This window comes from Engraulis encrasicolus, chromosome 11 (assembly GCF_034702125.1).
Source record: "Engraulis encrasicolus isolate BLACKSEA-1 chromosome 11, IST_EnEncr_1.0, whole genome shotgun sequence".
NCBI lineage: Eukaryota > Metazoa > Chordata > Actinopteri > Clupeiformes > Engraulidae > Engraulis > Engraulis encrasicolus.
This window is the reverse complement of record NC_085867.1, coordinates 18,645,982-18,662,783: the sequence shown is the minus strand read 5'-3', so window position 1 is coordinate 18,662,783 and position 16,802 is coordinate 18,645,982. Positions and strand designations below refer to the sequence as shown.

The 16,802-nt window shown below is 43.2% G+C and overlaps 1 protein-coding gene across 4 annotated transcripts in view; it reads left to right on the top strand.

Annotated features, from left to right (window-relative positions):
- Window positions 1-6,741: 6,741 nt before the first annotated feature.
- rai14 (retinoic acid induced 14) overlaps window positions 6,742-16,802 on the top strand; it is a 79,529-nt gene continuing 69,468 nt past the window's right edge. For 3 of the 4 annotated variants that reach the window (XM_063210118.1, XM_063210116.1, XM_063210115.1), the window contains exons 1-2: window positions 6,743-7,041; window positions 7,751-7,808. In XM_063210118.1, coding sequence (XP_063066188.1) covers window positions 7,773-7,808 — 36 coding nt within the window. In that variant the 5' untranslated portion in view covers window positions 6,743-7,041; window positions 7,751-7,772. Of the gene's footprint in view, window positions 7,042-7,750; window positions 7,809-16,802 lie in introns of all 4 variants that reach the window. The other variant, XM_063210117.1, reaches the window with a different exon arrangement.

Sequence of the window (16,802 nt, the reverse complement as noted above, 5' to 3'; positions counted from 1 at the left end):
TCTCAGGACAGCCATGTGGTGCAAATGAATGTTCAAGGTCTCGTCTCACCCTATTGAGGGATAAAAAAAAAATATATATTTTTTTTCTCTTCCTCCAAGCAGACGACCAGTCACAGATGTGTTCTTATGATGAAAAACAGCATATTGGTAATTCAATATGGAAAGGTCAACCTGAAATGAAAAGAAAGTGAGTGGCATTATGGAGGCTTTATTTTTTTTTTAGCACAAATATGAAGACTGGCAGCAATATGTTGTTACAGTAAGATGTCAAATTACATTGGTGGACACTGGATATAACAGGTGCAGCGTTATGCCTTTGAAAGTACTGTATGTACTACTACTGTACTGCATGTACTACTAATATACCATGGTGAATCACAGGCAATGTGAGAACTCGGTGTGTGTGCGTGTGTGTGTGTGTGTGTGTGTGTGTGCAAGCGTGTGTGTGTGTGTATGTGTGTTTGTGTCTGCTTGCGGTGTGTGTGTATGTGTGCAAGCATGTGTGTGTGTGTGTGTGTGTGTGTGTGTGTGTGTGTGTGTGTGTGTGTGTGTGTGTGTGTGTGTGTGTGTGTGTGTGTGTGTGTGTGTGTGTGTGTGTGTCCATGCGAACAGCCCTAAGTCTTCAGCAGGTGACTAATCATGTTGCACCACCTTAGGTCAGATGAATTCTCAATTAACCGGTGGAGTGGAGAAAGTTATCCAGAAAGAAAATGAATAAAACATTATGAAACATTTGAGTCTGCAGAATGCTTAAGGGTAATGATGACTGAAGTGGCAGGATCTTAAAGATCGCCTCTCAACGTAATTTAATTAATATTGCCGTGTTCCCAATTGTTATTGAATGTGTTACGCGTTGGTCCTGTTTTAAAGAGACATCATCATCAAAGAAGACATCATCCTGGAGACCAATCTTTCTACTTGTACTCTGATGGTAGAGTGGTAGGTAACACTTTATTTTAGTGTTACATCTATTAGCACTAATACATTACATATAATGTAAATGCCTGCATAAGTAACCTGTAAGCAAAAGCTAAGGCCCTCTAGTTCCATTTGAAAATACATGCCTAACAAATGTTTGATTTTGCTCACATGCATTACAATTTACTGATAGACAGACACATTGTATGTATTAGTGCTAATAGATGCACTAAAATAAAGTGTTACCGGTTTGTTGTTATGGCACAGTTATTTTTCCATTGGTTTCAGTGTTCATTATTAATTTGCTATCCTATTTATTGCTTGCTGAGAAGTGAACTCCATTGCACTGCTTTTTTACAGACCATTTCGAGATGTTTTTATACAGCACCTGCATCTCATTGCGGTAAAACACGAATGCATGCAACACCTTCAGTCAAACTGGCTCCTTTGAGGATAAAGGTGTGGCACACAGATGTAAGGATTATGACACCCATTATTCTCTAGTTGGAAATATGGAGCATTAGTAGTAGAAGTAGTGGTAGTAATACTACTACTACTACTACTAGTAGTAGTAATAGCACAGCCCTTAAAGAACAGCCTTGCCACTAGCTATTAAGCCCCATTGTACCAGTTGTTTGTATTAGTTCTATGGTTTTTGGCTGCAGTTCCAATGAGTTCTCCACTAGTCGCGCATCAGAGACCAAAATGAATGGGACCCAATGGAGCTAGATGCTAAAAATCTTAATTTTCACCCAGGTCTCATCAACAAAGCTCAGATTTGAATGTCGTTCTGAAGACTTCAATAAGGGTTTCACTCAACAGTTTAATAAAAAAAAACACATATTTGTTTATTTTTTACAGGAGTTTTTGTTGCTCACTACTCGCTAGCATTTTGCTAAGGATGTGACGTCATAGAAAGTTAAAATCACTTTTTAAGCATATGCGTGGCTCAAAAGATCTAAAACTCAGCCGTGGGTAATTTCTGTAAGTCACTTTGGATAAAAGCGTCAGCTAAGTGTAATGTAAAGGATGGTGTAGGGAGAGGAAACAGTAGGATTCAAATCTGCAACCCTCTGATCTTAAGACCTCCCTCACCCCCCTAACCATTAGGCCACAGCTGCCCAAGTAGTAATTAGCCCTAGTTAAGTAGCTCAGATACTCATTAATAAGTACTTAGTAATTACTAATTAGTACTGCTTTTTTACTGACCATTTCGAGATGTTTTTATACAGCACTAATTACTAATTAGTAATTACAATACAGACAATCATGCTATGCAGTGCAAGAAGGTAGTGTTGTGATATGCCCTTTCCAAGTTCTGTTTAGCTATTACAGCTTCAACTCCTCTTGGTAGTGTGTTTAGAGGATTTTTTTTGTAAAAGAAGGAAAAATCTGCACACTGTTGCAGCTCACCGATTTATTCAACACAACGTTTCGACCTCAGGCGGTCTTTGTCAGGTGTATAGCTCACCTTTTGACCATTTTTCGACTATTCTTACAAAGGCGCATGGGTGAGGTCACATATTGATGTTGGTTGAGAATGCCTGGCTCTCAGTCTCTGCTCTACTTCATCCCAAAGACATTGTTTTGGGTTCAGGTGAGGACTCTGGGCAGGCCAGTCAAGTTCATCCACACCAGACTCATTCAGCCATGTCTTTATGGGCCTTGCTTTATGCACAGGTGCACAGTCATGTTGGAAGAGCATGAGGAACTCTTCCCACAAGGTTCCCACATGGATTTGTCCAATTTTTTTTTGGTATTCTGGAGTATTCAACGGGCACTCCTTTCAATGGGACCTACTCCTGAAAAACAACCAAATACCATAATTCCTCCTCCACCCAATTTCACACTCGGCGCAATGCAGTCCGAAATGTACCGTTCTCCTCGCAACCTCCAAATCCAGACTCGTCCATCAGCCTGCCAGATGGAAAAGCGTGACTCATCACTTCAGAGAATGCGTTTCCACTGTTCTAGAGTCCAGTGGCGGCATGCTTTACACGACTGCATTTAATGCTTAGCATTGCACATGGTGATTATATATGGCTTGGATGCAGCTGCTTGCCCATGGAAGCTCTCTGCGTACCAGGCTTGTACAAAATTCCGAATGGAAAGAATTTCAATTCAAAGTAATGCCATAATACGGACACTAGGTGGTGGTGTTCTATGTATTTTCAATGGGTGGTGTAGATTAAATTCAAATAAATTCAAGGTAATGGCACCACCTAGTGTTCGTATTATGGCATTATTTTGAATTGAAATTCTTTCCATTCGGAATTTCGTACAAGCCTGCTGCGTACGGTACTTGGGAAAATCTGAAGGTCACATGCAGTTTGTAGCTCTGCAGCAATTGAATGTGCAGAAGGTCAGTGACCTCTTTGCATTATGCGCCTTACAATCTGTTGACCCCTCTCCATCAGTTTACGTATGTGGCCTAAAAAGGAGAAGTCCACTTTTTTGAACTTTAAGGCCATTTTCTGAGTGGTCTGCAATGTTTTAGAGTCCCCCTCACCGTTTATTTCATGATTGCTGCAGTCTCTGTTATTTGGCTGATTTGGATTTTATCTCAACCAGCTTTAGAATGGCCGTCTATGGGCACCTGCAACTCTGTTCTTAAAATCACCTTTAACATTTGTTTTGAAGAATATGCAACTCAGCAAGTGTTCAGCAGTATTCACTGGTGTTCCTTAGCAATTTTTGTAGCGAAATATGGCATCTGTTGTGTTTTATGTGTGTTTTATGTAGCAATTTGTAAATTAAGTTTCACTTTCACTTTCTTTCACAAAATGGCAAATAAAAAATGACAGAATCCATATTTCGCCTTGAAACTTGTTAGGGACTGCTAGTGAACACCCCTAACCACTTTGTGAGCTGTAGACTTTCGAAAACAAATGTTTAAGGTGATTTTAAGAACAAAGTTGCAGGTGCCCATAGACGGCCATTCTAAAGCTGGTTGAGATCAAATCCAAATCAGCCAAATAACAGAGACTGCAGCAAACATGAAATAAACGGTGAGGGGGACTCTAAAACATTGCAGACCACTCAGAAAATGGCCTTAATGTTCAAAAAACTGGACTTCTCCTTTAACCCTCTACTGCATGAATTATTATTTTTACAGTGTAAAAAATGTTTCAGTGCTTTTTTTAGTGTTAAAATGAGTTAAATAATAGATTTCCAAAAGATTTTTTTAATTTTTATTTTAAATTAAGTTTTTAGCTAATGGTTGCCATATGGCAACTTCATGCAGTCGTGGAATCTTGTGTAAAATCAGGTTTTTCCTTAAGAAGAGAATTTTCCCTTCATAAATCTTCAATATATTACTTTCCAAATGTTAAAACTCATTAAATGACATAAATAAAAATGTATATTTTTAGTATTTAGTGAAAATATTTTCTGTAAAATAGCAAAATATGGTCTACAAGACGGCCCATAGACATGTACACACATTTACATAAAAGCTTCCGAAAATGTTCTTTACACTTATTTGCAAACATTTGCAATGCATTTTCACATTAAGCATGTCTAAAATTACAAATATAAGTTCAAATGATTAATTTGGCACAAAAATTATAAGAAATATCTGTATAAATAGCCTCATACTAATCTAATTCTAAGTCATTCCAATGGGGTTGATTGGGGTGAATGGCCAATAATGTTGTTCCATAACTGCATGAAGTTGCCATATGGCAACCATAACATTTTACCATTTTACAAAAAAAACCTTTGCATCTAAAGTTGTTTTAATGATGAAAAATAACAGTTTACATATTCCAGATAGTGTTTGTATTTTTTTATAACAATATTTTGGGCTGAAATGAGAGTAATACCTTGGTTTATGGAGGCCTCGAGCGATGACCTCCACACACAAAAGTAGGTGATGAAAAAGGGCTTCCTGTGTTTATTTCTTAATCATGTGACCTGAAAAGTTTTTTTGGTTTCAAAGTAAAAGGCTGTCTTATCACAAATAAGTATAAATAAACAGGTTATAGTGCACCCTCTATTAGAAAAACTGGAAAAAGTTTACGGTTGCCATATGGCAACCCCATGCAGTAGAGGGTTAAGTTGATGTTGTTCCAAAACCCTTCCATTTTCTTACAATAAAGCTGATAGTTGACTGTGGAATATTTAGGAGAGAGGAAACGTCATGACTGGATTTGTTACATAGGTGGCATCCAATGACAGTCACATGCTGGAATTCACTGAGCTCCGGAGAGCAGCCCATTTTTCACATAGTGTATGTTTTTAAAAACAGTCTGCATGCCTAGCTGCTTAATTTAATGTATATCTGTGTACATTAATAGGACACTAGATTCTGATCATTTGGATGGTTGATCAAATACTTTTGGTAATTTTGGTAAATTTGCTGTGCGTGCTGTATGTGAGTCTAGACTCTAGGCAGGTAAGCAAATACTTTTGGTAATATAGTATACGATGAGCAGAGCAATTCTTTAGTAGGCAAAATAGTGTGCTCCTTTCGACAGAGAAAATTAGTTATTTTTCAACACGAATCCATTGGTGCTTTCCCTTCCAAACTCTTCCTCTCACTGAATTATTGAGCCATAACAGATAGGCCTGTACAGCCTGCTGAGTGAGCAAAGTGCTCGAGAGACAAGCTTGGCTTATTGGGATAAAAGCTGCACACACAGGCCATAACAGAGCAAATACAGGTCCTTTCAGTCACTGCGAAGAGTAGGCCTACTTTTCCCCCCAACACCATCAAGGAGCCTTGCTATAGCTAATAGCCTATATATATATATATATATATAAAAAAACTCTAATCAGAAGCCTCTTTCACACTCTGCTGATTCTAAGGCTTTACAAAAACGACCGTCTAAGAACGCCAGAAAATAGCTCAAGGTTTCAGACCACTTTTCCTGCTGTTTTTTCCCCTCCCTTCTTGAAAGGTGAGTTGGCTCAACTAAGCACCAGGGGGTGCGCTGTAGTTGCTTCCTGACATTGAAGCCTGTCCTCCTCATCATAAAACCGCCCGCCCGCCCTGATGCAGCCAGGTGGGACAAGCCAGTGCTCCGTATCTAATTAATGCACAGCGCGGTGTCACCATCTACTGGGCGCTTCGCACACCAGTTCATTTGGGATTCAATTTACTCCCTAATATATACAACTCTAATAGCCTACTTCTGTTTTTCTGGTGGGTAGCCGTTCAACGCTGACGGACGCCAAACAGGATTTCAGTCAAATGCACAATATAATCCACTTAGGGAATCCTGTGAAAAATTCTTAGATCAGGCAAGGATGAAGTAGTCCACTGTACGATGGGCATCATTTTGTACACACCATGCGTGATTAGAGAGAAGACACCGTGCACGTTTGCGCATCGTGCACATTACAGTAGAGCCTTGGGCTGTCTCTTGGGAACTTAGCCACAGTGCTTTTTATTTGAAGATGTGCAAGTGTGTCATTGGGCTGCTATTCCCGAGTTCCCCCGACCCTCTTGTCACTTTGTTTAATTAAAGTTCCACAAAGCTGCACCTTACCATCACTGCAATGTAACGCATCTCCAAAAGCAAAGACACCAAGCTTAACTATGTGTTTTATTGTCTCATGCATGGTGACGTGCAATGTTTGCATTATAATGACTGAATTTACACTAGGCTTGAAAATGATGGGCAGAAAATGGGACGTCTCAACTGATGCAACTTGGTTTGTTGGTTCCAGGATGCTTAAACCAAATATTTACTGCATGGTAGTAACACAGACACTTCTGCGTCGCAAGCTGAGCGGAGAAAAAAGATAAATCACTGCAGTCCAGAGCTGGGCCGGCTACTGTACACCGGGAACGGTGTAACATTTCATACAGTCACGAGGACGCAAGGGAGATGACGTCACGCCTTACCGGGGAACAATCGGAGGGAGAGAGCGCCACTGAGCAGGCTACGGGCAGGCCACCTCAATGGGCTCACTGGTAGCTAATGCGTAATAGCTAGCATAGTCCAGCCTCAAGGATCTGCCTGTTGTGTGTCCAGCGCCTATTGTAATTTTACCGTTTCCCTATGCATGTACACATTGTGCTGAATTAAATGCCGCGTAGACAAGTTAGTGCGCGCTGAAAACTCTCATCTGCACCAAATCGCGCGCTGTGTGGCTGAACTTTTGTTAACTGGATAGGTAAGTGTACATTCTGGAGAACACTTTCCCCAGCATGATTGTTTCCACTTTTGTATTACGAGTGGTAATGTTTCCTGTAGCTGCAACAAAGTTCAGTTCATCTTGCTCATGCGGTAGCCTAAGTGAAGGAATGTGAGCGTTACATTTGTTTCTTTTAGTTATGCGTGTTTTTTTTATAGTAACAATGACAACTCGGTCGCTTGTACTACGAAGCATACACATAATCATTTAATATGTTTTATGAATGCATCACGTTGAAACGCTAATTCATCGAAACTTATTGAATTGTCTGCGCCTTGTCTTGGGACGGTGTGTTGTGCGAATTGCAACTTCAGAGAAAGCGCTGCGGGTGACTGAACTACTTTCCCTACTGAACTACTTGAGCTTTATAATGAGCCATTTCGGTGTGTTCACACTGCGAGGCTGCGAATATTGACTGATTTAGTTTGTAAACTGTCAACTTGGCCCCCGGCACGCTTGCCACAAATAAGTAACAGACCCAGTGTGCCTGTTAAAAAAGTAGCCTAGTGCGGGCGAGGACTGCTCACAGGCGCCGGTGAAGTTGCTATTTTCCTTTCAGATTCCATGTATTTAAAAAAAGTAGTTTTGGGAGCGAGATCCTGACTTGTAACAATATCATGTTATTATTCTCTTCTAAAGACAGAGCGCAGACTTTCTTGCTTTGACAATTCCATGATTTTCCCTGCAGATTTTAAATTGGATGGACTAACATGAAGAGTCTAAAAGCAAAGTTCAGGAAGACTGACGTGAGTAACTCTTGTCTATGTTCAGTCTTTAAGTATGGGTACAGTATGATCGGGCCTTTGCTTTCATTCCCAGCAGTAGCGAACCAGAGCCTCCCAGTGTTCAACAAGGTTACAGATATTTCCAGTGATTCACCATGGTTCATTAGTCAGGAAAAATCCTCCACCCAGCCTTTTGATTCTGACACATGTCACAATGAGCTAGCACTTCCTCTTGAGTCATCTATGCTGCATAGAGTGAGTTTGATCTTCAGATGGGTTGAGCTAAAATTGTGCTCTCTGCAAGGAACTCATTTAACATAAAAAAACATCTTTTTACTTGTCCTTTTGTCCAAGATGAAAGTGAACTCGTTTGTAGCTGACAGTCTCCTGTGACTTCTTCCCATTTGTTCGGTAGAGCAGCAGCAGCCACCAGAAAGCAAATTCCAGGGCCAGTGGTGGCTAGATTCTTCAGAGTTTGACTCATCAGGCAATTACTCTGACCATAATGGCGCACCAGCAATCCTGCGGGAGGAGAGTGTGGTTTATATGATGAAACCTAGAAAAATGTATGTATGTAACAGGAATGTGCTTAAAAGGTAATGTTCTCTAGTGTGGACTGTAGGCAGACGTGCATCCTACACAAATCTCATGTTGCGGGACCAGAATAGGCAAAGAAAAATGGCAAAATGATACAAGCAAAGGGAAAAGACAGGTCAATACAGTGGAAGACTTTTGGGTCTCTAGCCCGTCATCAGCAGTCCCAATTGATACCACACATCTACTTTGAATTCTGGTGAGGTATAATAATGTTGAGGAGATGGTCTTTAGATCAGAGGGTTGCAGGTTCGAACCCCACTCATCCACGCCCTACAGCACTCCATGGCTGAGGTGCCCTTGAGCAAGGCACATAACCTCATACTGCTCAGACTGTAACCAGTACTGTAAGATGATGTGGATAAAAGCACGAGTTGCATGTAATGTAATGTAATGTAATTTAATGTAATGTAATGTAATGATAAGGAAGTGTATCTTGGGCATGCATGCTACGGTTTTCTCATTCTCAGCTGCTGATCTGTGCCACTTATGGGGATGGTTGGATTTTTTTTAGCATCATTGCAAAGTTTAAAACCCCAAAATGCTGCATAGAGCACTTTCTGGAGTCACTAATGATTGCCAATAATAATGATGGTGTTCAGTGCAATACTTTTACTCACAAAACTGAGTATTTTGTTCAAACTGTTTTGTGACCACGGGCTTGCAATAGTGGGTTTTATTCCACTGTAACGGTTGCCTGGAAACAGATTTTAGTCTGTACAGGAGTTCTCAAAGTACATCCACCCACATAGCTCTGGTCTCTCGCTTTTGCTCATGTTCTGCAATATAGCAAAGCTCTTACATGCCGTTGTGAGTCAGTCCTGCAAATATGGTGTGCAGTGAATGTCATCACAAGCCTTCATATGTGGGACTGGTCTTGTAGAATGAGGGCACAATGTTTATTTGTAGTTCCTTGAAGTGTGTCTGAGCCGGGAGATGCAAAGTCCTTTTTGTTCATGCTTAAAGAGAACAACAACAACAACAACAACAACATATTCCCACTGCATTGGTGTGATGGACCTTCACCAGCTTGTAATAACCGTGTATGTGTGATTTGGCCAAAGTCACTATCAGTGAGACCGGAAAGGCATGGGACAAGTAGTGTACCATGGCCAGGGAAATATCGAAAAGCGAGACAAAGGTATCCTTTTGATTCTATTTAAGGTTCTGTGGATCAGCCCCTTAATTGCGCTGGCATCTCTTTCAGGGCCAGAGTTTCATTCTTTAGGGGAAAGAAAGAAAGAGAGGGAGAGAAAAAAAAAAACACAGGACGCTCGATGCCAAAACAAATACCTGCTTTTGAGAACTTGGCCCAATGGCCAAGCAGTAAAAACGAAATCTCGGCAGTGTGAGCAGCAATTCGATAGGTGCAAACCACGAGGCCCAGAGATCTCCTTGTGTGTCCAACATTCCTTTCCAACAACTACTTTTTCCTCCCTCTGTCTTGCATCGTTGTGCAGCAACACACACACCACACCACCGGTTCATACCCTCCCTCTTGAAAATATTTTTAAGCAGACCTTTTGTTTGGACGGTCTTCTAGGACAACTCCACAGAGCTTTGCCAGCCAAAAGATGCTGGCCGCGGTTGAAAGGAGAACACAAGAGTGGTGCATATTTATGAGTAGGAGATTGCAGTGAACAATTTGGAGCGATGTGTGATCCTCGCTGGCAGGCAGCATGTCATGTCTTTCTACCCAGGACCCCCCGGATAGGCACCCTGTTGAGTCTGCAGAACCGGCTGTCTGATGAATCAGAGGCGCATTAAACCATAATACACATTAGGTGAAGTATTAATAACTCCTTGACATTCCCCCTTGTCTTCCAAGTTTCTCTCTCTCCCCCCCCCTCTCTCTCTCTCTCTCTCTTGTGCTCTCTCCCTCTCTCTGACTTGGATTTGAAGTTGTTCTGCACTTTCTATCCATCTGTGTCTTTTCTCTGTCTTCTCTGTCTGCGTCTCCTTTCTCACACTCTCTCTGTCTGTCTGTGTCTGTCTTTCTATCTTGCCCTTTCTTGTACTCTAGTTCTGTCTCTTCTTTGTTTTCTTTTTTCCCCAAAAGTCTTTCATCTGTGATTCATTATTTGTGAAGGCACAGAGAGGAAGCTGTTTGTTTAGCCTCCCTGCAAACACACACACACACACACACACACACACACACACACACACACACACACACACACACACACACACACACACACACACACACACACACACACACACACAGACCAACTCCCCGTCCCACACATCAACATCCCACACACAGATTCGCACTGACCCTCCATGCACCAATATCGCACACACATACACGCGCACGCACTCACTTGCTTACCAACATCCCACTAAACAACACCCCCCCCCCCCACACACACACACACACAAACACAGGCCAACATCCCACACACTAGCATTTCACACACCAACATCTCACTCCAGCATGATGATGTAATTATCTCGTTCATTAGACTCAGGGCTTAGGTTTGGAAATGGAACAATTTCAGCAGTCGGCAACTCCTAATGAGTACGCTTATTTCCACTCCACATCTGCTCATCTCTCGCACAGCACCGCTTTCCTCTAATCTGTGTCATCATGACTGACTTTTATTGGCTTTTTCACTTTTTCATCATGACAATGAAACATATGTGGAGATGAATAGCTAGTTATTATTATGTAATTATTGATTTGGCAACTTGTGAAGTGTTGAAATATGTCTTTTCAACCTTATAATGTCTGAACAGCGGAAGTCTCTCATAGATGTGGGCAGTGTTTGTCGGTTACATTCACGTTTTACAGATGTACATTCAAAGCATGTTCCTTCCTATCAATTGTATGGTCATATTGCTAAAATGTCTTATCACCTTGAGGTTAAGTGAATGCTTGCACAGTGGAAGGTAAATCACTCTCACAGATGTAGGCAGTGTGTCGGTTACATTTACATTCTATGCTTACATTTACATTTAAAACCCATTCATGTTAGCTGTATCTTGACATTGTTAAAATGGCTAATAAATAAGTGGAGCTAATGCCTGCACACGGTACAAGCCAATATCCACAGCTGCCAGTGGTGTGCCGGTTTAGGAAGAAATGTGGCCCCACCAGGAATCTCTAGAAGTCAGCCACTGTTTGGTGACCATGCCAACCACACCACAACGATTTTGTGATCAGACATCATGGCTATGTCTCTGTGTGCCGAATTCCATTAATGGGTTTTTTGAGGGATTCTGACCGGCTCATTGCTTAAGTCCTCTGGAGCCTCAGACATCTGTCACACAATGTAGCGACAAAGCTTCTGCACTCGCTGAGCGACAGTTGGACATCATTCCAAATGTCCTCTTCAACAGGCAGGCACGCACACGCACACCACACACACACCGCACACACTGCACACACACACACACACACACACACACACACACACACACACACACACACACACACACACACACACACACACACACACACACACACACACACACACACACACACACACACACACACTCCAAAGTAATTTCTCAGTGATTGGGTAAACGGGCTGATGGTGCTTGGTGGGTATTTCGGGGAGGAGCTGCCCTTCAGCACAACTTTGGGCAACAATAATAGGGGGCACCAAATAAGGAGCGTGATGAGGTCATTGAAAGCTTTTCTAAGGGGTAGGTCTGGTTTACAGGAAGGTGTAGGAGGCAGCCAGGCCAGCGGGGTTGTCTGTCTCCAGAGCTGGACTGGTACTCTGGCATACAGGGCATTTTCCCGGTGGGCCGACGGTCCTCGGGGCCTGATGCTGTTGTTTTTTGTTTGTCAATTTGTTTCGTTCCCAACAGACAAGCCCTCGATGTATATGGGTGAACCCAATGGACTGAGTGGAATGCTAATTATATTGTGGAAAAGCAGTGGCTGTGTGAGCGACTGGTTTATGATAAAAAATAATGAAAAAAAAAGCCCTGGCTGTTTTCAATCCCAGGCCAGGCCAACCCTGGTTGTCTTCTTGATGGCGATAACTAATTGTTAGATGTACTGTAGCGTGCGTTTTTGAAAGATTCCCACAAAGTTAGGTTGGCTCATCCGGCACATATGGAGGAGGCCGGGTGAAGGATGATGCAAGGGTGATTATGTCTAGTCAACAGCGAGAAGAGGAAAGGGAAGGAAGGGGAAAAAAGGGAGAATCTTTCACTTCAAACTCCCTCTCCATCAGCATCATGACCCTTCTCCTCCTCTCCTTTTCTCTGCCAAGGCTGAAAGCTGTCTCTTACACATGTGTGGGAGTCTCTCGCTTCCTTCTCTCCTTTTGTGCTATGAGTCATTCATGGCAGGTCCTATAACCAGGGTTGCCAGATGAGACTGATGATTTCCAGCCCAAAAATGCTCAAAACCCACCTGGATGCACTAACTCCTGCCCAATTTGATCTAAATTCTATTTCTAACCAAAAACCTGCCTAAACGCCCTTTTTACCCGTTTTTACCCGCATCCTAAGCAGCCCAATTGGGCAGGAAACAGCCCAATCTGGCAACACTGCCTATAACCAAGTGCATGGGTTGTGCTGTGCAGAGGCAGCATAGTGAGCACACACTGACTGACTGAATGTTTAATTCTCAGCCTATCGCCTTGCCATGATTGACGTTACAGCAGAGTTCAGCACTTCCTGTGTCTGCCCCCTTTGCCTGGAAGGGAGACCTCGCCTGCTCTCTCGCTCATATTCTCACTCACTCTCTCTCTCTCTCTCTCTCTCTCTCTCTCTCTGACCATTTATATACACGATGGATGGTGTACAGTCATGTAGGTAGGGATCCAGGTCAGAAATAGCTTGCTTGTATTGGCAGGGGCAGCTGTTAAATCTGACTTTTTGCCGGTTTGCATTAAGGAAGCCAAAGTGATCCTCATTACATTTGACACTTACTTGTCATAAGAACATGTTAGTGGTGAAAATGTAGTGTAAATCGGTGGCATATCATGACTGATTACGTTGTTGTAAACAGACCCCTGCCTCCCACACTTTTTGCTTTCCTTTTCAAAAAAAAATTATGGGCTGGTTTGATTATTTTTTTCCCACATACTGTACATTCCACCAATTAGTGGAGCATTTTGGGGCCAATACTATTTGAGGTCCAAATAGTCCATTAATAGCAGCAAATCCAAAAGTGCAAAAAAAGAGAGAAAGTTTCAGGTGACCAATCAGGAGAAGGTCTGGTGGGGACGCTTTTCCGCAAAAGGAAAAGCGGACAAGAAAAGGAAGAATGGGAACAGCAGGCGTCTTGCTAGCGAGTATTACGCTCTGTATTAGCCTGCTCCCAGCTGTCTCGCTTGGAGATTAACAGAGGCCAGTCTCAGCCTCAGAACACAGCCCAGCGCAGCGCAGCTCACACCCCCGCCTCACCCCGTCTCACCCCCACCACCACCACCTCCTCATCCTCCAGTGTCTCGGTCTCAGGGCTTAATTCATGTGTCTGCCCCGGATTATGCTGTGCATGTGTATCGGCTCCATCAAAACAGCTGCTGAATTTTGCAGACTGTCAACAACACCCACACACACTATTTTGTGTAAACTAAGTCTGTTTAAAAAAAAAATCTTGGTTATATGGCAGCAGTAACCAGCCATGTTTGTATGTATTATCTTGTGTATATGTATGTAGAGGGCTAGGGCTCAGACTTGGAAGGATGCGTATTTGGTTACTATTGTCGGAGTTCACCAGTCAGTGGTTCATTGGGGTGAAGCTCCTGATAACACAGCCTTGCCTTCCTCCCAGCATGAAGTCATGCTGCAGGCAGACGACGACGACAGATAACGCTAGCAATACGGGCTCCTTATGGTCCTATTATGGAGATGGCAAAAAAAAATTGAAGTCAGGCAGAAAAATATTATGAACACTCTTGAAAAACTTTTGGATTTTCATGCCTTCCAGCTCCTCTTTTGTCCATTACATGGCTGTAGAGAAAGTTTGTGTCTGTGTAAGATCTGACAAATGAGGTGTCGCTTTTTGTCTTTTTTTGCCCATCATATCAGCCTCCACTCCATTTGTACTTCAAACTGACATTTTTTCACCCAAAACGTTGCTTAAGACGCCTTGATGAATAAGCATTGCTTTGCTGTCAGAGCATTGCTGTCATTTTTTAGCAAAACCGTCTGGAAAACGGCAAGCATTCCAAGTTCAATTGTATTTATTAATAGCGTTGGCAAGGCTATTTGTGTTCCAGGAAGTATAGCGTGTATGCTATTTTTACAGTGTCAAGGGGTGGGGGTCTTTGCAGGGCTCAGAGGAGAATGAAATATAATGAAGTACTTAACATTCCTTGTAAGCAGGGGGAAAAGAACGGAGGGCGGATGTGGGGGTAGGGGGTTATAACACTGCTCTTGTCTTTTCAGTAACAGCACCTCAACAACACTGGGTTGATAAATGTCCTCCCAGACTCTGACCTCATCTCGCAGGCTTTACAAGGAGCGCCAGCCTCAACTGCTCTCCCTTTAACGGCTGTGATTTGCAGCGATTCTCAGCAGTGGGCACTTACCTTTTTTTCCTCCCCGTGTCCGTTTGTGAACAACTCAAAGCAAAAAGGAAAAAGAAAAAAAAACAAGCTTTAGGAAGAGCCTCAAGGAACAGGGTCTGTAACTTATTTCAGTGAGGAAGAGTGGTTTTTGGGGAAGGCTGTTTTGGGATTTCTTTTTTGGGGGGTAGGGGTGGGGGTTTGGTTTCTGAATGTGATGATAGATTGTTTTGGCAATGAATCAGAGAAGTGCCCACCCCCAATTGTCCAAACAGACTCCCCAAAAGAATTGGTGATAAGTTTGCTTTCTATAACTCCTATGGATGTGGATGGCTGCACGAGAACAGAATATATGGCATTTGTTAACCCTTTATTCTGAGGAAGTTTGAAGCCTCATTCTAGTTTGGTTGGAGCTTTTGGGGTAATGTAAACTGCCAGATGGCATTTTGTAACAGTTTAAGCAGTTGCAGCTGTCATGCAGACAGAAAAGCAGCATTGTGTTTGTTTCAGAACCCACATCAGATGGTCTGCATTAGAGAATCCTGGGAATCGAATGTGCTTTGGTTCCGGAACTACACAGGGTTCTGGAATCCCTGCCACCCTCTCACAAACTCCCAGCATGCATTCTATCTGGGAAGTAGGAAGGAGGAAGGGGGCCGGGGGTAGAGAGAGACACAGCTAGACAGGACATGGCACCTTATCGAGCAGACAGCTGCTCGCCATCAGACGGAAGCGCTGTATGAAATGTCTCGACCGAAGCTGGAAGTTCATCGAGACGAGCTCTGCTCAGCTTATACTTATGTGTCACCACCACTACCACGCCAGTGCTTACCCCGTTTACAGTATAATTATAGGGCTTCTGATGATAAAGGGGGTGGCATGGACCTAGACAAGAGGGGGTGAGGATTGGGGGAAGAGCATGCAGCCAGACAGCCTGTCGTTCGGTCAGATGGTTGGACGTTGTAGAATCTGATTTATAAGTCCTGCTGAGGGATGTTGGTGAACCTCGGACAAAAAAAACAGCCAAGGCTTTGAGATTCGAGGAGAAGTGGCTTTAACAGCTGCCGTATGTCTGGATGGTCTGTAAATCTAGACTATAGGCTTCTGCCAAGTCTCCCGCACTGGTCCCTTTGTGACCATACAGAGGAACTGGAAGTATTTTTTAGCAACGGACTATGGGATCATTGAACGATTATGCAGACCGAGTTCTCTTGAGTTTGCAGTAGCCAAGTACACTTTTGTCTGCCCATCTTCTCCCCTGTGTTTCTCATCACAGGTTGTGTTGTGTAAGGTTCCATCAATATGCAGTGCAGTCTTCTTCAAACTCTTTAACAAGATTAGGGAAGCTTAAGCCTCCGTTGCACTTTCCCCCTTAGGGTGATATGCGGATGGTTGGGAGTTTTCTGGCACACACCATCCAAAGGGAAATATGTCACACCTCACAAACTTTGATCGGAATTAGACCCAAACCACTTCAGGGGTCTTTTTTTGGAGTCTCCTCATCACGACTTGGGCCAACCCAGAAGAAGACAGCCTCTGTCAGTGTCCGCCTCTAAACCCCACGCGCTCTGGGTTGACATGTTAAAGTACATCTCTTCCCTCACCCTCCGAGTGGGAGCTCTTGAAAGCGAGATGCGGTGAGTGCAAAGCCCTCATCAGCTCCTGTGCCACATGGCTAACGGCCCAACATGTACATGATACCAGAAACAGCTTAAGAGGTGCGAGGCATCAGTGGTGGAACAGTTGCACACAGGGCCCCTTGGAAAAACATTGATGGGACCCCCCCATATCGTTGCGGCCTGCCAACGTCATAATAGGGCCCCCACCACTAATATGGTTCTGCCCTGGGGCCTGGGCCCAAGGGCAAATGCCCTGCTTGCCCCCAACCTATTATCTCTGCCCCTGCAAGGCCTGAAGGGCGGGTGGTGCAGTACAGTGCGGTCAGTGT